The sequence below is a fragment of the Oratosquilla oratoria genome, chromosome 9 (assembly GCF_046742065.1).
Source record: "Oratosquilla oratoria isolate Oo_2021 chromosome 9, ASM4674206v1, whole genome shotgun sequence".
Classification (NCBI taxonomy): Eukaryota; Metazoa; Arthropoda; class Malacostraca; order Stomatopoda; family Squillidae; genus Oratosquilla; species Oratosquilla oratoria.
The window spans coordinates 41,656,616-41,681,324 of NC_134785.1; the positions used below are offsets into that span (position 1 = coordinate 41,656,616).

Consider the following 24,709-nt stretch of genomic DNA (forward strand, 5'->3'; position numbering starts at 1 on the left):
AGATGGAATGACCCATCATCCAGGAGAAGTCAAGATAAGAGGGAGGGAGGGGAGGTGGATGGGAATGAAGTACGTGGGGATGGAGTAGGTGGGAGTGGTTTTTTCCTTGGTTTTTTGGCTACCTCTCTTGTAAGAGGGAAAAAGCCTTTGGTATATGTACATACATACATACATACATACATACATACATATATATATATATATATATATATATATATACCAAAGTTTTTTTTCCCTTACAAGAGAGGTAGCCAAAAAACAAAGGCATAACAACCACTCCCAGCCATTCCATCCCCAACATACTCCACTCCTCTCCCTCTTATCTTGGCACCTCCTGGATGACGGGTCATCCCTTCATCTTGCCCACTGTCCTGGGTCAGAAGCAATGTCATAAGACACAGCACATCCACAGCAAGGCCACTTCATTAAATCAGCAACCAACCCTCTCCATGCCCTCATGCAGAAAAGAAGAAATCCCTTCGGGCTGCATCAATTTATTTCTCACACATACACCCTCACCCCCATCCCCCACCCAATTCCCCTCATGCATCACAGCATCATCCATACACAGCCATTCTCCATTCACCTCTATCTTCTGTCCTTCCTCAACAGATATTCCCCTCTTTCCAAATGCCCCTTTTACCCCATCCATCCATCTCATCCTTGATTGCCCCCTCATGTTCAATCCTTTCACCTCTGCCTTCCACACCTCTTATACTAATCTTTCTTCACTCATTCTTTCCATATGTCCAAACCATCCTAATACTCTTCCATCAACCCTATCTCCCAACTCCCGTTCCACCCCCATTCTCCTCCTCACCACCTCAATTCTCACTCTATTTCTCACTTCTTTTACTTCCGGTAAAGTTGGGTCTTCCTTTTCTAATGCTGCATGTACATGTTCCCTTCTTTTTTCCAGGAGTTCCTCATGTTTCTTGATGATGGTTTCTATAATATGATGGCTAAGTTTACTAAACATCTTGTGATGTGTCATTTTCATGTTCATTGCCATGCACATTTTCTGTACTGCAACATAACCATCCCCACAGTGTAAGCCGGCCTGCACAGCTCTGTTATGTACTTCATAACTTTCATTTCCACCGCCTGGTGAAGTGCACCATTTGCTCTTTTCAGAGCACAACTTACATTCTGCCTGAAATGTCTTCACCATTCCACATTCTCCTATCACTTTAACCCCTTCCATACGGTGCCGCACACGTAGGCGTCATGGACTTAGATCTCGGTGGCAGCAGCCAATGCCAGCCGTACGACGTGTCGTAATAATACTCGCATCATAAAATATAGTCACCACTTATATCGATCGTTCTCTCTTCACCCGTGAATTTTGATAACCATAGAAAATGCGATTACAAAAGAATTAGAAAGAATGTCATTATGGAGGGGCGACTACAATAAATATAATCAAGACGCCGATATGGCAGCCTCGCGAATACACTCGCTCCCCATGACGCCTACGTGTGCGGCACCGTATGGAAGGGGTTAACATACATTTTCTCACCACACTGGCATCTAACATACACCCTATAAAGGATTTGTGAGAAAACCCAGTTTCAGCTGTGGCATTCCTTGGAGAGACGGGACTGCTCAGACAGACAGTCTAGGGAACGACAACAACAACAACAAGCGAATTTATCCACTGCAAAAAACTGCTCTTCTCCACAATCATAAGTTCACGTTCATTTTTATCTCCCCTCTGTACAATTTCAGAACTAATATCTAATTTTCTTGCTGTATTCGAGATGAATGAAGTACTTGATGGTGTAGACCTGGCTACAGGTGTTGAGAGAAGTGGAAGTGAGGGTGGTGGTGGAATGAGAGGTAGGTCTTGGCTAGTCGTCTTTGACTGTTTGCCATCGTTAACTGTTTTTTTTTTGTCATTGTAGATGTTCTTTTTGCTACCCATGATGACTGTACTAATGAGTAATATGTACTAGCTAAGGTAATATATTGCCAGGAGAGCTCATGAGACATGCATACTCTCCCTTTCAAAGCTAGCAGGTAACTGACGTCCAGCTGAGCTCAAAGTTGGCAAGAGTTATCCCTCCACCTTCCTCCCTTCCCCTCCACCCTCGTACTGGTCTTTGAAGCATTGGGCGAGTGTAAATTTAATTGAATTTCAACGTTATTCCATGTGCCTGAAGGTCCTAAGTGGCATGCCTCCCTCTAGTGTGGGTTGCGCCTTTAACTCCGTCCATTTAAACCCCGCCCAAGACCTTAAAATTGCGCGCGGCTGGAAAATTATTTGTCGGGATTAATTTCTAAATGGTATATGAACATTTTGAACACAGTTTTGAAAAATGCTATGTCTTGACCAAATTCACCCCCCCCCCCCAGGTGTCGCGTACTCCCTTAACCACTTCCATACGGTGACGCCTACGTAGGCGTCATGAGGAGCAAGTGGGTACGCGATGATGCCGATGTCGGTGTCTTGATTATATTTATTGTAGTCGTACCTATGTAACCTCCATTCTCTCTAAACTGGCTTCATCATATTTTCTATGGCTATCAAAATTCACGGTTGAAAGAGAATGAACGATTGAGCACTGACTTTATTTTTTATAATACGTGCGATGTGCCCCGGAGTGAAGAGGTTAATACTCACTTCCAGTCTGCTACCACTTTCTCCCCTTGTACATCTCATCAACTTACTTTTACTCACATTTATCTTCAACTTCCTTTTTTCCTACACCTTCCCAAATTCAGTCACTAACTTCCTTAATACCTCCTCTCATTCTGCTACAAGTAGTGTCATCAGCAAACAACAAATGGCTTATCTCCCACTTTTCTCTATTTTCTTTAACCATCTCCAATCCCTGACCCACTACCCTTGCATTTACCTCTCACACCAACCCATCCATATATAAATTGATCAGCCAGGGCAACATGACACATCCCTGACAAAGTTCCATCTTCACCTCAAATCACTTTCTCTATTTCTAATCCTAACACAAGCTCTACTACTCTTGTAAACCCTTGACTGCTCTTAAAAGCTTTCCTCCTATCCCATATATCTGCAATACCTCCCACAGTGCCTTCCTGTCTACCCTGTCATAAGTATTTTCCAGATCCATAAAAGCCAAAAAAACATCCTTACCTTTCCCTATAGCTTTCTCACATGTCTTACCACAAAAATCTGATCTACACAACCCCTACCCGTCCTAAACTCACACTGTTCCTCACCAATTACTCCCTCTGTTCCTCTTCTAATCTTCTCAATCAAGACCCCATAAGCCTTCCCATCTACACTAAACAAGCTGATCCCTATGAAACTACTACATTCACACTTGTCCCCTTTTCCCTTGTAAAGTGAAACTACACAGGCACTCCTCCAGTCCTCCAGGTATATGTATGTATATAAAAGTAAGGTGATGAGATGTACAATGGGAGAATGTGGCAGCAAATTGGAAGTGAGTATTAAGGGAGTGAGACTGGAAGAAGTGGACAGTTTTTGATACTTGGGTGCAAATGTGGTGGGAAAGGGAGTTGTGGAGGTAAAATGTAGATTGAGAGAAGCGAATAAATGCCTTGGAGGATTAAAAAGTGTAATGAGAAATAGACATTTGGGAATGGATGCTAAAAGAAGATTATATGAAGGAGTGATTGTGCTGACTGTATGGGGCAGAAACACGGAACATACAGGAGGAAGAGAGGAGGAGTTTGAATGTGTTTGAGATGAAATGACTGCAAAGTATGGTAGGGGTTACTGGGTTGGATAGAATGAGAAGCAACTAGTAGGAGAGCAGGAGTGGAAAGGGAGTTGTTGTTGTTGTTGTTGTCGTTCCCTAGATTGTCTGTCCGAGCACTCCCGTCTCCCCAAGGAATGCCACAGCCGAAACTGTGTTTTCCCACAAATCCTTTATAGAGTGTATGTTGTGTTGTTTGCATGCATGATTGTGTATAATGCAGTCTTCCATTATGTGTTGTATGGTATGGGGTGAAGTGTTACATCCTGGGCAGCTGTTCACAATGCGGTCATCCAGCCTCTTCTGGTAGCTTAGAAGTGCTGGGTGGTGGCCGCATCGCAGTCTGGCCAAGTGGACTCTGTCCTTTCGTGGGAGAGAGGATTCAGAAGGGTGGATATCAGGGGGTCTGGCATGCATCAGTGTGTTGTCTTTCAGTGTGTTAATGGAGCGGTGAGTGATATGATTATGAATATGTTTCTGGAGGCTGGTATTTGGTGGTTGTGGAGGAAGAGAAGAGAGTATTTGTGCGTAATAAAGGTCTTTGGGTGTTGTTTTAATGTTTCTTGGTGTGTGTGGGTGTTCTGCTATGTAGTGTAGCAGGTGTGATGTGTTTGTGGTGGCTGCTGCAAGTGTTTGTGTGCCTCTCATGTCGAGGTGGTCCTTGACTTTGAGGACTTTTGTTTCATGGTGTAAATGGTCTGTAGGTGTTGTATTTGTGCAGCCTGTAATTGTTTTTAGGGCTTTGTTTTGTATGATTTGAAGGGTGTTGTGGTGTGTCTCACTGAGATTAGGAGCCCAAGCAGGACTCGCATAATTCATCACTGAGCGTATGCATTGTTTGTATATTGTTATATTAGTTTCTTTGTTTTGTCCAAATGTTGTTCCAGTGATCGACTTAAGTGCGTTAAGTCTAGGTGTGCATTTGTTTTTTATGTTTGTGATGTGTTGTTTGAAAGACATGGCTGTATCGTATGTTACACCAAGAATTTTCGGTGTGTTTGTGTGTGGTATTAGAGTGTTGTTGATGTAGAGATGAGGTATGTATTTGTGTTCTATTGTCCAGTTGGTGAGAAGTGTTGCTGTAGATTTGGTTGGAGCTATTTTGAGTCTGTTTGTGATGAACCATGTGTTGAGTGTATCAAGGTATGGCTGGATTATTTCTGCAGCTTTGTCTGTGTTACGATGTGTGCATGTGATTGTTATGTCGTCTGCGTAGGAAGTTGAAGTAGGGAGTTGGGAGATAGGGTTGTTGAAAGAGTATTGAGATGGTTTGGACACATGGAAGGAATGAGTGAAGAAAGATTATTAAATGAGGTGTGGAAGGCAGAGATGGAAGGAGTGAACATGAGGGGGCAACCAAGAATGAGATGGATGGATGAGGTAAAAGGGGCATTGGGAAAGAGGAGAATGTCTATTGAGGAAGGGAGAAAAAAGAAGATAGGAATGAGTGGAGAATGGTTATGTATGGATGATGCTGTGATGTATGGAAGGGAGTGGGTGGGGGATGGAGTATGTGTAAATGATATTTTGATGCAGCACAAAGGGATTTCTCCCCGTTTTCTCTTTTTCTGCATTAGGGGATGAAGAGGGGATGGAGGAGGGGGTTGTCAATTAAATGAAGTGGCCTTGCTGTGGATGTGCTATGTCTTGCTACATTCCTTCTGACCCAGGGCTGTGGGCAAGATGCAGGGATGACCTATCATCCAGGGGAACCTAGATAAGAGGGAGGGTGGTGAATGGGAGTGGAGTATGTGGGGATAGAATGGGTGAGAGTGTTTTTTGGCTACCTCCCTTGTAAGGAGGAAAAAGTAGTTGTATTTACCCAGTTGTATGTTACAGGAAGGGGAGCCATGCTCATGGTGTCCCATCTTTGTATCTCTCCATATCTAGTTTGCTCTTAAATTTTTGTATTGTTGGTATATGTATGTATATATGTGTGTATATCAAAATATATGTTATAAAGTAAACCATTGCACAACACTCGTCTGGTGGGGTGTGTTTTGAATATGTTCTGTCAGATGATGCCAAGCTCAGAAAACATTACATAATTTGGCACGAAAACATATTCTTTCCCATTGGTTTGAATTAGCTGAACTACCTAGTTTAAGTATATATTGACATCTAGGAAACATAAACACCAATTCCTGGGCTATATAAGACCAGGCAAAGAGTGACTACAGTGAACCAGATTGGAGACCCAAGTATGAGAAAGCTGAGAGACAAGAAAAGAAGAACCAAAAAAGAAAACTGAGGGAGAGGAGACAAGAAAAGTAGCAGACGCCCATGGTTCCTCTGATCACTACATAGAAATTTGTCTACATTCGTTAATTATGACAACTCAACTAAACAAGTCCTTTGGACCTCTACAACTGCAGTACACATTCTTCAAATACCGAACCCAAGAACTGGCAATCTCCACGCAAAGTGCAAGCCTTTGTTTTTTCCAAATTATTTTGGACATCTCTATGCTACTACTAAATTAAAGCTAAGTACAACTCTACATGCACCCTGTCTTTCTCTGTTATTTCTCCACTACGAGACACCAACCTATCATCTAAGTGTTCCCCAACATCCAGAGGAGTGTCCCCCATACTACCTGAGGTTATCGCACATTGGTCTCTCCGGAAATTACTTATTTAGTTCAAGACATCAAGACCGTTATAGACAATTAAAGTGTCTTCTATAACATAAATCAAGACTGTCTGTTCACCACTCCAGGTTTAGCATACACAGTCTGCGAAAACTAAAACAACCTGGTAACTGATTTAGTACTCATTCATAATTCATGTAACATCTATTTACATTTAGATGCTTGATGTATATTGCTATTTTCTCTTATTCTATGTTCATTTATGTTGTGCATATTTTACTACTATGAATAATAATTAATTTTAATGAAGTTTAATTATCCCACCTGAACTCTTTTGTCACTCGTATGAGCTGCACACAGCCTTACTTTTTTTTCATGTCACGACTAGCCTGGCACTTAGGTGGGTCATGACACTGGCCTTAAAGCATTATGAAACATAAAATAAAAAAAAATAAAAATAAATCACAGTGCAAGGGAAAACTTGTATGTATATGATGGGGCCAACATCTCTAAGAATAAAACATGTGTGAGGCATCTAGAAATAGCAGCATTCCTGCCCCTTTTACTGGTTTCAAGTTAAGCATGGGTTGTGGATGGCACGTGCCCCCTCTATATATATCCGTGCTTAACTCAAAACCAATAAAAGTTATGATGATGCCACTATGTTTCTGGGTGCCCCATATGTGCATTTACCTTTGTGGTCATGTACAATGTAGTTTAGAATGCTGTCAATTGTCTCATGTACAGCATAATCATGCTGCTCCAGCTGTTGGCGAATATATCTGAGGTCTTCACAGCCTGTCTGATCCATGACCTGCTGTTCTGCTTTGGAAAGTCCTTCATACACAGGTTCAGAAAAATCATAACCATCCCCACACCAGGAGTACTCTTGTGCACTTTCGTCATCATCTTCCTCGTCTTTCAATTTGGACTTATTCTTTTTGCCATCTTTTGCACCGTTTCCAGAATCCAGGACCTTTAAAAGACATATAAGTTAAAAATGTGCACTGTGAAATTACAAAGAATACCTTGCAAAAAAAAATTATAGATACATTTTTTTCAACATTAGTAGATCTTTTAACATAGTAAGGGTTGACAACCCATCCTCATACAAAATATACCTAAATAATTCCTGTGTGCCATATGAGGAGGAGGTAATTTTTCATGAAATTTTTTCATATTATCAATATGAAGATTCCTTTCTGGGAATCACAGAATTATGACAGCATTAAGCCACTGGCCCAAAGGGATTTCTCATCGTCTTCTCTATTTTCGCATGAGAGAAGGTTGCCATGTAAATGAAGTGCTTGGCCCTGCTGTGGTTATGCCGTGTCTTGGTGCATTGGTTCTAACCCATGCAGTGGGCAGGGGACAGGGATAACCCTTCATCCACAAGGAGCTAAGATGAGGGGGTAATGGATGATGAGTGGGGGTGGCTAGCCACCTCCTTGATAAGAGGAAAGAAACCTATTGGTACATATATTAAGCCATCACACATTTACTTGCAACTGTTACTCTATAATTCACATCCAACTTCACTATGCTGATGGCATAATCAGAAGTGTGTTCTCAAACTTGCTTAATTGAAATTCAAATCCCATACTTCTCCCCAATTCCCAGCAGTGACTTTTATGACCTGCCCCAATAGTCCTTAAACCACATGGGGCAAAGGTGATTGCTTTGGCCATAGCTACTCAGCTGCTCCTGGTGTTGACTCCTCACTTTCACTGCTCCACTTATTACCACACATGATCCCAAATACTTAAAACTCCCCACTTCCTCTATCCTCTCACCCTTCAAACTCACAACCAACTTGCCACCTTCTTCACTCCTTGTACATCTCATCACCTAACTTTTGCCTGCATTTACTCTCACATTTCCTCACTTTACTTTGACCAACATTTACTCTCAACTTTCTCCTCTCAGACATCCTTTCAACCTATGTCACTAAGTGCTATACAAGGACCTGAGGACCACTGCTGGATGTTGAAGGGCTGCAGGTTTCTAGCCTATGAAACTCAAGGTGATATCTATTATCTAAAAAAATCGTAAGTCTACTCACAGCAAGCTTGATGTTAGCTGGACTATGGGATGTGTCTCCAATCCTCCGAACGCTATTGTAATGATCACCGTTGTGATAAGAAATATGGAGTTCTCTTAAATTCTTCTGTCCTTCTACACCTGAGATCTGTTTTATCAAAAGAGAATGTTTTTATTTTTCTTTCAAAATTACAGAATTCGTCCACAGACCAACATAATATATATACAATGTACATACAGTGCTCGACAAAAGTTCGCAGCGCCTCAGCGAATCTAAACAAAAATGCACAAAAATGTAATTAATCATTATATTTATTGGATTTTTACTCACCTAATACTTGGTTGGGAGTCCTTTGCGCTTTAACACAGCCTCAAGACGATGTGGAAGTGAAGTAGCTAGGTTGTGGAGGGTTGTAGGCTCAAAATTATCCCAGATTTCCTGAATGGCTGCCTCGAGCTTGGGTATAGAGCTGACGTCTTTGCCTTGTAACCTCTTCTTTATAATGTGCCACAAATTTTCAATTGGGTTCAAATCAGGGCTATTACCTGGCCAGTCCTTTATAAAGTTCACTTCACAGTCGTTGAGCCAAGTAGTGATGGATTTAGCAGTGTGGCAGGGGGCACCGTCCTGCTGAAAAACTGTGGCACCTGTTTTTTCAAATGATTCAGGTAAATTTTCACACAGAAGCTCCAAGTACACGTTTTGGTTCACTTTTAAGTTCTTGGGTAACACTACTAATGACCCCAAGCCCTTGCCGCTGAAACAGCCCCACACCATTAAAGTATCAGGGAATTTGACAGTACCCTTGACGTACCGAGGGTCAAGTGGGTCACTTCCATGTCGCCGGTACACCTTTGCACCACGGTTACAGGTGACATTGAAGGTGGCCTCGGCAGACCACAAAACGTCAAGCCAGTCGTCCTCAGTCCAGTGAGAGTATTTCTTGGCAAATTCAATCCTTCTGGCTTTCTGCTTCTTGGTGACAAGTGGCTTAGCAACAGGCTGGTGACTCACGTACCCAAGCTCATGCACCCTTCGTGACACTGTCCTCACAGACACCTCACCAAACACCCCAGGGTTCTGTTCCTTCACTACCCTTGCTGTCTTACGAAGAGATGCCTCTAGAGTTCATTTTATGATGGTATCTGCCCTTGTAGAAGTCTTTCTAGGGCGTCCTGAGCGTGGTTTGTGAGCAGGCAAAATGTCATCTGGCAAATCTCTTGCACGTGCACACCACTTCCTCACTGTAGACTTTGCACAGCTTAACTGTTCACTTATTTCCTTCGTTTTCTTGCCTGATTCACGTAGAGCAATGATCTGGGCTATTAACTGCTTGCTTCTATAAGCTGCATCGGCCATGGTAAGGTCACAGGATTGGAGCTACCAAAAAAAAATGTACCGCAGACACTCTCTCACAATGACAACCACGTGGCAACTGAGTGGTGTTGTCTGGCATCTCTTCGTAAGACAGCAAGGGTAGTGAAGGAACAGAACCCTGGGGTGTTTGGTGAGGTGTCTGTGAGGACAGTGTCACGAAGGGTGCATGAGCCTGGGTACGTGAGTCACCAGCCTGTTGCTAAGCCACTTGTCACCAAGAAGCAGAAAGCCAGAAGGATTGAATTTGCCAAGAAATACTCTCACTGGACTGAGGACGACTGGCTTGACGTTTTGTGGTCTGACAAGGCCACCTTCAGTGTCACCTGTAACCGTGGTGCAAAGGTGTACCGGCGACATGGAAGTGACCCGCTTGACCCTCGGTACGTCAAGGGTACTGTCAAATTCCCTGATACTTTAATGGTGTGGGGCTGTTTCAGCGGCAAGGGCTTGGGGTCATTAGTAGTGTTACCCAAGAACTTAAAAGTGAACCAAAACGTGTACTTGGAGCTTCTGTGTGAAAATTTACCTGAATCATTTGAAAAAACAGGTGCCACAGTTTTTCAGCAGGACGGTGCCCCCTGCCACACTGCTAAATCCATCACTACTTGGCTCAACGACTGTGAAGTGAACTTTATAAAGGACTGGCCAGGTAATAGCCCTGATTTGAACCCAATTGAAAATTTGTGGCACATTATAAAGAAGAGGTTACAAGGCAAAGACGTCAGCTCTATACCCAAGCTCGAGGCAGCCATTCAGGAAATCTGGGATAATTTTGAGCCTACAACCCTCCACAACCTAGCTGCTTCACTTCCACGTCGTCTTGAGGCTGTGTTAAAGCGCAAAGGACTCCCAACCAAGTATTAGGTGAGTAAAAATCCAATAAATATAATGATTAATTACATTTTTGTGCATTTTTGTTTAGATTCGCTGAGGCGCCGCGAACTTTTGTCGAGCACTGTATATACTTACATATACCAATGACTTTTTCCTATTACAAGGGAGGTAACAAAAACATACATATACCAAAGGCTTTTCCCCCTTACAAGGGAGATAGCCAAAAAACAAAGGCATAAAATCCACTCCACCCATTCCATTCCCATTCACCCCCTCCCTCCCTCTTATCTTGGCTCCTGGATGATTGGTCATCTCTGCATCTCGCCCACTGCCCTGGGTCAGAAGCAGTGTAGCAAGACACAGCACATCCACAGCAAGGCCGCTTCATTTAATCAGCGACCCCTCCCCTCTCTGACCCCTAATGCAGAAAAAGAGAAGACGGGAGAAATCCCTTTGGGCTGCATAAAAATATCCTCCACACTTACTCCCTTGCCCCCAGCCAACACCAACTCCCTTCCATCCATCACAGCATCATCCATACATAACCATCCTCCATTCAATCCTATCTTCTGTCTTTTCCTGTCTTTCCTCAATAGACAGTCCCCTTTTTCCCAATGCCCCTTTTACCCCATCCATCCATGTTACCCTTGGTCACTCCCTCATGTTCAATCCTTCTATCTCTGCCTTCCACACCTCTTTTACTAATCTTTCTTCACTCATTCTTTCCATGTGTCCAAACCATCTCAATACTCTTTCATCAATCCTATCCCCAAACTCCTTTTCCAACCATGCTCTCCTTCTCACCTCCTTGTTTCACTATATCCAACCTAGTAACCCCTACCATACTTCTCAGTCATTTCATCTTAAATACGTTCATTGAATGAGATACTGAAGGACGTAAGTAACCTGATATTTATAGGAGATTTTAATTGCAAAGAAATCTGTTGGGAAGAGATGACAGTGAAAGGTGGAGACAATCTATGGGGAAATGTATTACTTGACATGACCATAGAACAATGACACAATGGGTAAATGAAAATACCAGACACAGAAGTAATGAAGAACAGTTGAGACTAGATTTAATATTTACAACAGAAACTGAAATTGTGGATAAAATTGAATACAAGACACCATTTGGAAAAAGTGACCACATACTAATAGTGGCTGAACTAAAGGAAGAAACATATATGGAGAGAATGAAAAATACAGAAAAGGAAGATTGATGTACAACAAAATAGACATTGGGAAACTTAAGAAATTCTTTCAAAATGCAAATTGGGAACAATTCTACATTGAAGAGACAAAAGTGGAAGAGAAATGGATGATATTGATGGAAATCTATAATGAAGGAGTAAATAAATATGTATCAAGACAGAAACAAGAGGTGTACATTAAATGCTGGTTCAACAGAAGATGCAGTGAGGCAAAAGGGAGCAGAGATAAAGCTTGAAAAAGATGGAGAAAAGATAAAAAACCTGGAAAATGGCAAATATAGACCAACCATAGAAATGAATAAGTAAAAGTATACTGAGAGGAAAAAAGAAACTACAAAGAATACACCACAGAAAAATGTAAAGATCAACCCAAACTATTCTATAGATATGTGAATGGTAAACTTAAAAATAAACAGGAAAGCAAGGAAGTTTGTAGAAGAGAAGTGAGCTTTCACAGATTGGTTACAAAATAGGACGAGAAAATCATATGAGAGGTACAAAGAAAAGAGAAGTAAAGCCTAAGATAAAGGAGGCAAAGAGGAGAGCAGATGTGAAATGGTGTAAGAGTATGACAGAAGATTTTGAAAGTAATAAGATGTTTTGGAAGGTAATTAAGAAAGGAAGAGGAGAATCAAGCAGAAAAGGTAAAAGGTGTATATGGAGAGATAATAATGGAAGAGATGGCAGTAAGAGGAAGATGGGAGGGAAAGATAGTTGCAATGGGAAGCGCTAAGAAAATGACAGTGATGAATGAGGAATAAGGTAAAAGCAGTTATCAAAATGATGAGAACAGTTAAGGCACCTGGGTTCGATGGGTGTCATGTGGAGTGTCTAAAAAAGGGAGATACAGTGATGGTGGACTGGCAGGTGAGGTGGTTTAATGCTAGTCTAAAAGAGGGTAGAGTGCCAGAGGCCTGGAGGAGTGCCTGTATAGTTCCACTTTACAAGGGAAAAGGGGACAAGTGTGAGTGTAGTAGTTTCAGAGATATCAGTTTGTTGAGTGTAGTTGGGAAAGCTTATGACAAGGAATATACATAAATGGACAATGTAATTAAAGTGTATGATAATTCTTTATATCATTCCAACCCACAGAAATAATGCACACAGCTTAATGCAAACATTCCTGATCAAGATGACAATGTCAATCAATCATCTTAACAATATTTATCAAGATAGGAATGAAAATGTATCACGACAATGTATTACAGTATAAGAAAGATCACATTATATACAGTTTTCCCTAAACAACTGTTTATTTCCTGATATTATATGTCTGATAACTGCATACTAACAAGATTTCAACCTAAACTACCAAACTTACCCGCCAAAGTGGAGCATTAAGTTGATGGATGACAACCATCACACCTTGCAGACGAGCAAAGGCAACAATGCAGTCATTGCCAGCATAAGTACCCAACTCAGCCAGGTTACTCACTGTAAGGCAAAGTACTTAATCAGAATTGATTGATTATATGTGACATAATTATGCACTGACTGGTTTGTGATATAATGAGATAGGTGAATATGGTTGAGTATAGAACTGTGTTCTTATCATTTTCATATGATATACAGGGAAGATTTTTGTTTCTGAATGTAGGTGTTCTATCACGGTGGTTTTGGTGCATCCTGTTATTATTCTTAATACTTTATTCTGTAATATGTTTATGTTTGTCTTACTGATTGTTGGGAACTAAGTTGTGGAAGTATAGTCTACTGTGGTTCTTATGAATTGTTTTGTTTTTGTATGATACCTCAATCCATCATTGATTGATTGATACCTCAAAACATTAGCCCACCAATTTAACACTGCCATCTCACTCTAACCATAACTACATTCATTTCCATTTTTTTTTTTCAACAATTATTATCTAGAATATCAATCACTCAGGTTCCCCTCTGTAGGAACTCTGTAATATAAAAAAGACAACAAACTGACTTAGAATTTTTAGCTAAGATTCTGCGACCAATTCAAGGATACTAGCAGCCAAATGAGCTGCATCCCCCATGAAACTGAATGAAGATAGAGGCTTTGTCTCCTGAAGACAATAGGACACCACTTCCCTCAGAGTTGTGGCACCAAATGCAGGCACTTCCACTTGCAATAAAAATAAAATGACACCTACACCTTAACTCCAAATTGTTTCATAGTACTTACAATGTCGTTCAAAGGGAACATCATCTTCAACAAAAGGTTCAAAGTCATCTCGATGTTGGCGCATGTAATGCACTACGTCCTGCCGGTGCTTGTGGTGATTGTTAGGTGTTCCGTCTAACTGATCACCAAGCGCACCAAACAAACAATTTCTGAAAATATAACCTCTACAATGGTAAAGTTGCCAAAACATTTACATTTACTTTTTATAGCATATTATGTCAATTTCAATATGTATTTTAATGACTGACCAACACTAGAGAATTTTACCCAGCACATGCCAAGTTCTTACCCATCTCCAGGTATTTCTCTAAGAGTTAAACAAATGGCTGCTAGCTGTTGCTTGAGGGAGACAAAGCTCTGGTCTTCTGTGGCTCCTTGAGCAGCTCGTGCTTTGCGGGCCGCTCGATGAGCATTGCGAGCCGCCCTTTCTTCCCTCTTGCGAGCCATCTGATGTAAGAATTAGAACCAATTAAAAGATACTCTGATATTATTCTTAATGAACATTTTTGTAGCCCATTCAGCCCCAGAACTTCCCTTCTAGTAAGATACAGTGATTTAAAATACAGATATTAGGTTCTGCCTAGAGATCCTACCATGTGCATGTAATTGGCTGTTTTTGACAAGTCTATCTTAAGAAACATCATGTGAGGATGAAGCCTTTATTAGTACAACATTTCTCTCATTATAGCTTTATCAAGTACTTGATAAAGCTGTACCAAGCAAAACGTCTTAATAATAAAGGGCTACATCCTCACATCTAGTTTCTTTCGATATTCTACCATGTAACCAATGCTTACAGCAGCAATGTCAACTCTCTGGAACCAGGGAATCTAGGGGCCTCTAACTGGTTCCCCAATTTTAATGGAAACAGGAGTAGGAGGTTGAGACCTAGAGGCCTGACCAGGGGTCTGAGGGGCAGGGTTTGTCATCTATGACCCGGATGCAAATCAGTAACAACAGAGGCAGTGAGAGACTCAAATCATTCATCAAATGCACATTGGCTTGTTTTGAATCTATGAAAACTATAGAAAATTATTTAAACTTGCAAAAATGAGGGTGTCATCAAGGAATCTGAACATGGATACTAGAGAGTTAGAGGACACTAAGATAACATAAGACATATGTGAAAAAAGTCACATTTCAACATATCTACACTATCACATAAATTAATAAAGTACCAATATCAGAAATTTAATTGCACAGCAAAATAATAAATCACCACTTGGCTACTCACAATAATAATAATACTAATAATAATAACAATAATAATAATATGAAGGATGTTGAGGGGGATAAGAATATCGCCACATGGTTCCACAACGAGGTTACCATTTTCTGTGTTTTCTCTCGCAAGGAAGTAAGAGGTGCTAAGAGGAGTAAAGAAGAAGATGAGGAGCCTACACCAGGAGGCGCTGAGTGGCTGTGGCCAAAGCCGTCACATTTGCGGACGGTTGCGGACTGCAAGGAATCGGAGAAGATTGTGGGTTTGAACCCTGAGTATAAGAATGAAGGAGACTGCAAGAGACCAAAAGGCCTACACTAGGCAGTTCCATGTCCATTGCCACCTGTCTAACAGTTTCTTAAAATAAACTGATAGTTTCAGCACTCACTACATGGTTACTAAGTCTATTGCATTCGTTGACCGCCCTGTTAGTAAACCAATTCTTGCCTATTTCCTTCTTAAATCTAAATTTGTCAAGTACAAGAACAGCACGCTTCCAATTAGGCCACTGCACGCAGATGGCAATGTACATTGTACTATAGTACCTACATTAGACCTGTTCAAAAAACAACTTTTTCATATTCTTATACTGTTAGTAGTCATCATGACCGGTCCTCACCTCCTCACTCACCGGTCTTCACTCCCTTGCTTCACCTCTTCTCAATGTCTCACGACAAAGCCTCCTTGAGGGAACTGCTTGTGGGGCCCAAGAATGGCTAGGGTCTGCTGCATGATCATCACACAAAGCCTCCTTCAAGAAACCACTCACCAGCCTCAGCGATGACTACCTCAGCCAGCATGTGACACATAACACTGGATTCATTGAGGAACACCTACCCTCTGTCTTCATGAGTCACCAACATCAGACCATTTTGCCTCTGATTTTCCACGCAGCACACGTGACCTCAGGGCAATTAGGAGCACGGGTCATGACCTGCCCATGTATATAAGGAGCTGAACAGACACCAAAGATGCAGATAGCCTTGGAGAAGCATACATGAGCATAGCTCGCTGCTTCTTGCTTTCTCACCCCCCCACCCTTTTGTTCCTTCACAAGCAGATTGTCTGAGACACGACTTGAAACACAGTCATCACCTCCCCCGCCGTCTTGTTCCTCATTCCACCACCCCACTGGTGCCAAACATTTCATTGTTAAATAAATCCAACTCTATCTCCACCAGAGTTTTCCTTCAACCATCCTAACTGGCTGCCCAACATAGGGCAGACTACCAGCCTATCATTTGACAGCTCAACATGGGACATACCATCAGCCTAACACATACATTACTTTACCTTTTCCCATGCTTTTTGACCTGAAAATGCCAAAAACCACATCCATCTTCATCTAGGATGTATGGAGCCTAAAGTTTTTTGCTATCTTACCAAAAGGGCCAATTTCGAGGGATTTCTAAGCATATTTTTTGTATGATTTTTTATCTATTCAAGATAGAGCAACAAATTAGGTACCAAATGAAAGAATTGAATCTACTCTACATATGGCAACCATTTGAAAATATGAATTTTCCCTATGAATTTCAAAAGATATAAAATTGTTGAAAATCCTGACTTTTTTGCTAACTTGGAGACATGGTTTTTGTTTGGATGTTTGAATTTTAAGTGAATTTAGACCAAAATTTGTACATAATTTCAACATTTAATTTTATATTTCATATTTACAGAAACCTGTTAATGATGTTGGGCAATACTACAAAAGCAAGACCAGCACAGAAACTCAAACCTCCACCGGCAGTCCACAAGCAAGCATCAATTTGGCCATCCACCAGATCTCTCGCTGAAACCTTCCTGGTCGAATACTCTTCAGCTTGCATCAGTGGTTCCCAGCTTCCCACCAACAGACAAGCATTCCAGTACTTCCTTTATCTCCAAAGTTTACCAGAAAATACAGGGAAACCCATGGTTCAAGACCTCGCCTATGAAACAGTTGAAGCTATCCTATCCTATTCTGGCAGATGGCTAGGATCAAGCATGAAGCTCTTTGTGAAACTCCATGACAAACACAGAACACTAATGAAGAGCAAAGGAAGAGCAAGTGACCCTGGAGGAAAGAGGAAAGCATTTGTCTTGAAATTGGATTATTTTGCAGTTTTACATGTTTACCACATTGTATTATTTTGCAGCTGCAGCAGAACAAGAGGCAGTTACATGGATGACATTACCTGGGGTGATTCCAGTGACAGTGGCACTAACACAGAAGATATTGATTACGAGGAACTTCATCCAGGGTGTTCTTACCATGAAGAAACTGTGACTTTGACATTCCCTAGGATAGTCATGGAATGCGATGCTATCTGCAATATAGCTGATCGTCTTGGTTTGTCTGACAATCAAGTTACTGCCCTAGTTTCTGCCACCATGAAAGCTGGTGGAGTTGATCTGGACAAGTTAATAATTTCTAGATCAACAATACATTATAACAAAATGCTCTCCAGGTACAACATCAGCCAGAGCTACATGGCAGAGTTCAGTGAGGACCCTCCCCAGCTTGCTGCTCTACACTGGGATGGGAAGATGCTCAGAGATGACCTGGGTAGTGAACCTGGGACCACCTCAGAGACTTTAGCTGTGCTCGTGTCTGGACCACCTACCTATCCTGAAGGGAAGTTACTGGGAGTATCTGTTATGGATAGCTCAACAGACACAGCTCAAGCTGAGGCATCAATGGACTTGTTGGAGACATGGAGGCTTACAGGTGTCATAATTGCTGCCCTTGCTTTTTACACTACATCCAGTAACAGTGGAGTACACAGGGGAGCTGTCAAACTGCTTGAGGAAAAGCTAGGCATTAAGGTATTTTATGTGGCATGCAGACACCACATCCTGAAAGTGCTAGTTGGAGCAGTCTGGGAAAAGCTGTTTGGCAAGGTTAAGAGCCTAGAGAATCCCTGGTTCAGACACTTCAAGGATGTGTGGTGGAAACTGACAACAGACACCCCTAAAACCCTGATGATCAGAAGCAAATGGCTCAGGGAAAAGAAGAGGGATTGTGAGGAAATACTTCATGACATTATCATCTGAGAAGCCACCAAGAGCTGACTACAAGAAAACGGTGGAGCTCACAGTGATTGTTCTTGAAGGCACACCTCCCTGTGGGATTCACTGGAGTCGAACAGGGGCCATTCACCAGGCCAGATGGATGGACAGGAACTTGTATTCCATGAAGCTGCTGATGTTTTGTGACCAGCTTGAGTATGATGAAGAGACTGTCGCAAAGTTGGTACAACTCTAAACATTTTCCTGGCGCTGTTCTACACACCAAAGTGGATGATGTCAACATCTGCTACAGATGCTCCTGTGAATTTTGATACATATAATCATGATAATTTTGGTAGTTTCAGTTGATGGTTTGACTTGTTGCAAAATTACACTTTCCACTTTGTACATGTCAAACACATGGAATTTTGTTATTTTTCTGTAAATATTATAAATAACATGCCATTTTTTGTAATGTTAATCAGATTGTACATGTTCAAAAGAGCATTAAAAATTATTTAATTTTATAACTATTTTGTTGCTCTATCTTGTTCCATGCAAAAAACATGTGTCTAGGTTAGTAAAAAAAAAACAAAAAAAATCAAGATTTTCAAAAATTTCATATCTATTAAAACTCATGGGGAAAATTCATCAATTCTAATGGTTGACATATATAGAGTAGATCCTGCTCATTCATTTGGTACCTAATTTGATGCTCTATCTTGGATAGATAAAAAATTATACCACAAAATATGTTTAGAAATGTCTCAAAATTGGCCCTTTTGGTAAGAGAGAGAAAAAAAAAAAAAAAAAAAAAATCAGCCTCCATGTGGCAATGCTTCCATACATCCTAGATAAAAATGGCTGTGATTTTTTGCTTTTTCAGGTTAAAAAGCATGGGAAAAAGTAGAGTAACATATGCAAATATGAAAAAGTTGTTTGAACAGGTCTAGCCTATCCACTCCAAACAGTTCTACAAAATCCCTTCAATAAGCAATCTATGGGCTGAACTAGGGCCATGAACATTCCTGCAAAAGAGAACTGGGGAAACAGACTGAATGATTAATTTTGGGTAGCCTCATCTCCTAGTTGTGATCAAACAACAGCATTTTCCTTTTCTTCAAATGTCTGCATAGGTCAAAATAAGATTTGATTGTTTAACTGCAGCCAGGACTGTTGACAATACCAATTTCTGATGAAAAATCCACTATTGTTTCTACCAAAAACTACAGACCAGTGGTGCTGACATCACACATAATAAGGATAATTGAAAGACCAATATAATCCAAAATCATCAACTATATGGAAGGCATAGCTTTCAACAATGGACAACATGGCTTCAGAAAAGAGCATTCCTGCCTTTCACAGCTGCTGACTCAATACAGGAAAGTACTACAGGACATTTAAGACAGAGAAAACAATGACATTATATATTGTCACTTCACCAAAGCTGGTGATAAAGTAGACCATGGTATTCTCCTTCACAAAATCTAAGCTCTCAGGATATGTGGCAAACTAGGACAATGGCTACATAGCTTCCTCTCCAAGAGAGAACAGCAAATAGTTGTATCAGATGCCAACAGTCTCATTAGTGGAGTCCTTCAGGGCTCAGTGCTGAGTCCTCTGCTTTTCCTGATCCTGATGGGGACAGACAAGGACCTGGAGTACCCCACTGCTACATTTACTGATGACACTAGGATATCCAAGAAAATCAGTTCACAACAAGATGTGCAGCTACTACAACAAGACTTGGATAGGATCCTGAAATGGGCATGGAAAAACAACATGGCCTTCAATGGAGAGAAGTTTGAGCTTATACGGTATAGGAAATAAGAAAAATTTACATGCTCAACAAACTACATATATGGCCAGAAAGATATTGTGGCTAAGGAGCTGGTAAAACACCTGGGGTGAATATGACCAAAGATGCCACTTTCTTACACCACATCACAAAAATAACAGAAAAAGCAAGTCAACTATCAGGCAGGATCCTAAGGACTTTCCACACAAGAAGTGAAGAGTGCATGGTAACTCTGTGGAAATCATTAGTGCTACCCAATTTTGAATACTGCTGCCAACTCTGGTCCCCAATCAAAATCTCAGAAATAACAGAGCAGGAGGGAATACAACAATCTTTCACAAACAAAATGCAAGGGATACACCTTAGCTACTACTCCCTCCAACATTGCAGAGAGAGGTACACCATTATCCATACCAGGAACATTTAAAAAAAAAAAATAGGGTCCCTAATGTCAATGTCACAGAAAAGACCCACCCAAGAGGAGTACCCCTGGAACATCTAAAAAAAACTAGGACCCTGACACACCAAAGTTTCACCTACAAACGAAGACATCTCTTCAACTGCATCCCAGTAAAACTCAGGAGCCTGAGTGATGTATCACCCAACACCTTCAAACATCACTTGGATGCATGGTTGGCCAAAACCCCAGACCAACCACACATGCCAGGATACCCAAGCTCCAACTCCAACAGCCTACTACATTGGACCATGGAGGGAAGAGAGCTGGCTGGCTTCACTGGAGATCCATCTCAGCTGTGTCAATAATGGATGGAATGAACTTCAAGGTATTCAAGATATGTCATACCCCAGCAGCCATGTTAGATTAGTTTGGTCAACAATAAAAATTCTAAAATCTTAGAAACTTAAAATCTTTAGCAATACCTAATCCAAACATAATCAGTAAAATATTGATTTATCTTTTTTTCTACAAAACTTAGCTGAACACATGACGGCAGTTTCTGATGGTTTTATGCCATAGCTCATATCACCAAAATCTCTTGCAAATTTTGGAAATACCTATTTGAAACTAACCTATTATCACCATAATAAAATACAAGATAATATTTAACTCTGGCCTTTTTCCCATCAACATCATGCCTCAGCCTATTTCTACTGAGTAAGAAACAGCCATTCCATATATTTCTACTTTATTTTTTCCAATAAATATCAAGTGCGTTTACATTCTAAAGATACCACTTTCCAATGACTGAAAGCTTCGAAACTTAGGAAATGACATCAACACCATCACCTTATCTTATCTACCTCTATACAGTGAAAATAACATGATCCTATAGTCAACATACTCAGAAAATATCATATTACATTACAGTCACCATCTCCTGAAAATTGTCACTTGAACTAGTTATATAATATCTCAGTGGAAACACACCACTATTCATAAAAAAACTATTTTCTCCAACTGGTTCTTAAATATGAAGGTATATATACATATAGAATTCCATTTCTACCTTCACATTTCTCCTACTTTAATTTTTTTTTGACAATCCTAAAACAAGAAAGTTCAACAGTGTAAGCTACCATACTTTTTCCAAGTAAACAAACTGCTCTAGTAAATGACAGTGCTCTACAACTTTCACTTTACAACTAATCAACAACACTGTCATTTTATTTCTGCACTGCACAAATAATAGTCTGATAAATCAAGATTATAAATACTTGCTTCAAATAAGACGGTACGAGCTAGCACCTCAACAGGTGAAACATGAACAGCTCAAACGATATGTCTACGCCCTGCAAGCGTTGCAAGGCTGAGTTGAAGGTTGCAAGTTGCAGTGTAAGCACCTAATATTGCCTCAGGCCTGCAGACGAGCACTGAAGCTGTTACACCAATAACCTTGACTACTGAAGAACCTCATACTTCAACCCCTAAGCTCCGAACTAGCAAGTCTGTTACTCTACAACAAACATTTTATTACCTTTGAAGCTACTTCTATTGTTTTATGTTGGCCAGCTACTGATATGTATGGTGAAGATGACCACGCTAGCAAGGAAAATTCGTGTTTGAAAGCCGCCCTGATTTCCCCACTTTGGAAACTCCGACCATCAGCTGATTACTTGAAGGATTTGTTTACAATCATGTGCACTACGACAAAATAAAATCCTTTGTTGGTCATTATTGTACTTATATTTTCCTAATGCAAAATAAAACATTAACGAGTGAGCTTAATTTAGGTTTGTCGTTCCTCTTCGATTATAAGTCGTTTACGTAAACACACACAAAAAAAAAGATGCACTGGCGCAGTGTCCCTGGAACATCACAACGCGCTCGATTCAAATTTACGTTGAGGCGCTTTTTCACATCAAGTTATTCACCATTCGAAGTCCACCGGTAAACGAAGGCCCTCCGAACTTCTTCTTCGAGTCCCACGACTGTCGACCTCAGCTACGTCATTCATACAGAGGTTGAAAAACTGAAAATTGCGGAGCAGTCATCTCATTGTCAACAGGCATAAATTCCAGTAAATGAACAGACATTTTTTATGGTGTAGGGTAATTCACCAGTACGCCCCATCTATAGTATGCCAGCTGTGTTTGGATACTCAAGTTCAAAGTATACATGGACAAAATGGAAAGTGCAGAGGGCAACACAAATTTGACCAGAACTGAAAGAACTTTCATTTGTGGAAAAGGTAAAGAAGTTGAACTTGCCAACTTTACATTATATAAAACGGATACGAGATGTTCCACATGTCCCAACCATCAAATGCTGCAACCCGTCCGTAGCACACCCGAGGTCATGGTTTAAAAATTCAGTTTGCCCAGCTGACTACAGAAGTTAGAGATAATTTCTTCGACCATAGAGTTGTAAGAGCTTGGAACAACCTGAAATTGACAACAATTAATGCCATTCCAGTTAATATTAAAACAGCATTAAACAAGAATGAAAAAAAAAATACTGACCAGTTCACAATTACCCTTACCCGCACCGCCTGACACACCTGACTAGAAAAGATCACTCAGTAAATTGTCATCATCTCAGTCGCTAATCTCTGTCGGTCTCATTACCCTACACTGGGGTAATTATTGACCTACAGAAGGTAAATTGTTCAAACTGTTCTCTCTCGCAACTCGCCTTACCTAATTCCTCTTTCGTTGCTAAGTTAGGGAGGGGTATGAAAATGTTGTGCAACTTTGAATAACTCCATGTAATCTGTTTACTACGTTTGAAAAAGAATAACGAACTCACTTATTTTGGCAATACTGTTGACCGGGTCAGAAAACGTATACAATCAATACAAATAAACTAGTCCATTGTTCAATAGGCTGGCGCGAGATCTAGTCACGTTAGACAATAGTCAATAAAAAATGAAAAATAAATTAATCACTCATTTCACTATTGGTTCTACTACTAGTTTTTACTACATACAAAAATATAGATAAAAACAAATCAAATAAATATCAGGAGATGGGTGCAATGCCCAACGAGTAACTAGGTCCACTCCAGTCCTCTGACCCAAATTGCCATCTGTAAGTACCAAAGAAAAGCAATAACTACACGATTTATTCAACTAAAAAATAATGGAATAGTACATAAAAAAGTTAGATTAATGGAACTTTACACTACATTGTAAATTATATAATGAAAGAAAACATACCAAAGACATTATGGCAGGTAGCACAATATAGCACAGACGAATGCGAAATGCAAACTGTATAAGACGTGAGACATTATCTCCTGGAATGCATTTCAGCGCACAAGGCTGCGGTATTCATACGATATTACGTCATCCTTACCGACATCCTTGAAAACATGTAATATAGATAAATAAATAAGAAATGCACAAAAATTAACAAATAGTTGAATAGGTGGATTGCTAAATAGATGAAATAAATTAATTAATGACTGACTATATGAAAAAGTAAATAAACAAATGAATAAACAAATAGATAAAAAATGAACAAATAAATGCATAGATAGAAATAAACAAACACATGAATAGATTATTAAATACATAGACACATTATTTTATGAATATATATATATATATATATATATATATATATATATATATATATATTGTATTTATTGTATTTTTTGTATAGTATTTATTCTTTGTAAAATCAAATGTATGCACATGGGAGGTGGTCCAGTCGTCCGGTACTCGTGGCGACTGGAAGAGGAGGGGCACACCCGGACAGCTTCGGCAATGCGAAATACCTCTCCCAATTCCAACCACATCAGTATAATAAGCTCATTTGAGTACTATATTTTCACATCCCGGCGTCGGCGCCGTCATCCGAGTTCCTTGTCCATTTCTCCCGAGCCACGACCACCAGCAGTCCGAACGCTCGCTTAATCGTCCCCAGTACACTTTATTACAATCGAGACTTGGTATCTTATATACTCCGGATTTGTCCTTATTGGATGTTCTGTGATGGGCATTTACTACTTGTGTTGTGATAAAGTGTACTGGGGACAAACGGGACGTGATCTACCCACTAGGATCAAAGAACATAAAAATTCTTTAAAATACGGCCAAGAAAACTCAGCTGTATTCTTCCATTCTAGCCTTTTAGATCACAGAATAGATTGGAAGAATGCAGCTACAGTATACAATTCACATTGTAGTTTCAAAAGAAAAATTATTGAGTCCTCATTCATAAAAAAAAGTTTCCAAATTGTAATACTTCCAAAGGTCAATGGTCACCTGATGCCATGACTAGTATGGCAGTTGACAAGTTCATCTCCACAGGACGTAACGTCCGACCTCACTCAGGGCAAGTGACCTGAGGCTTACTGAGTTCCCCAATGTTACTT

At 40.4% G+C, this 24,709-nt stretch overlaps 1 protein-coding gene across 2 annotated transcripts in view; it reads right to left on the minus strand.

Annotated features, from left to right (window-relative positions):
• MED28 (mediator complex subunit 28) overlaps window positions 1–22,133 on the minus strand; it is a 90,276-nt gene extending 68,143 nt beyond the window's left edge. Inside the window, exons 1-7 of one of the 2 annotated variants that reach the window (XM_076190278.1) lie at window positions 21,867–22,133; window positions 18,216–18,447; window positions 14,205–14,362; window positions 13,916–14,064; window positions 13,082–13,194; window positions 8,357–8,482; window positions 6,988–7,270 (exon numbers count right to left, since the gene is read on the minus strand). In XM_076190278.1, the coding sequence (XP_076046393.1) occupies window positions 6,988–7,270; window positions 8,357–8,482; window positions 13,082–13,194; window positions 13,916–14,064; window positions 14,205–14,362 (829 nt within the window). In that variant the 5' untranslated portion in view covers window positions 18,216–18,447; window positions 21,867–22,133. The remainder of the gene's footprint in view (window positions 1–6,987; window positions 7,271–8,356; window positions 8,483–13,081; window positions 13,195–13,915; window positions 14,065–14,204; window positions 14,363–18,215; window positions 18,448–21,866) is intronic. The other variant, XM_076190277.1, reaches the window with a different exon arrangement.
• Between the last annotated feature and the right edge of the window lie 2,576 nt (window positions 22,134–24,709).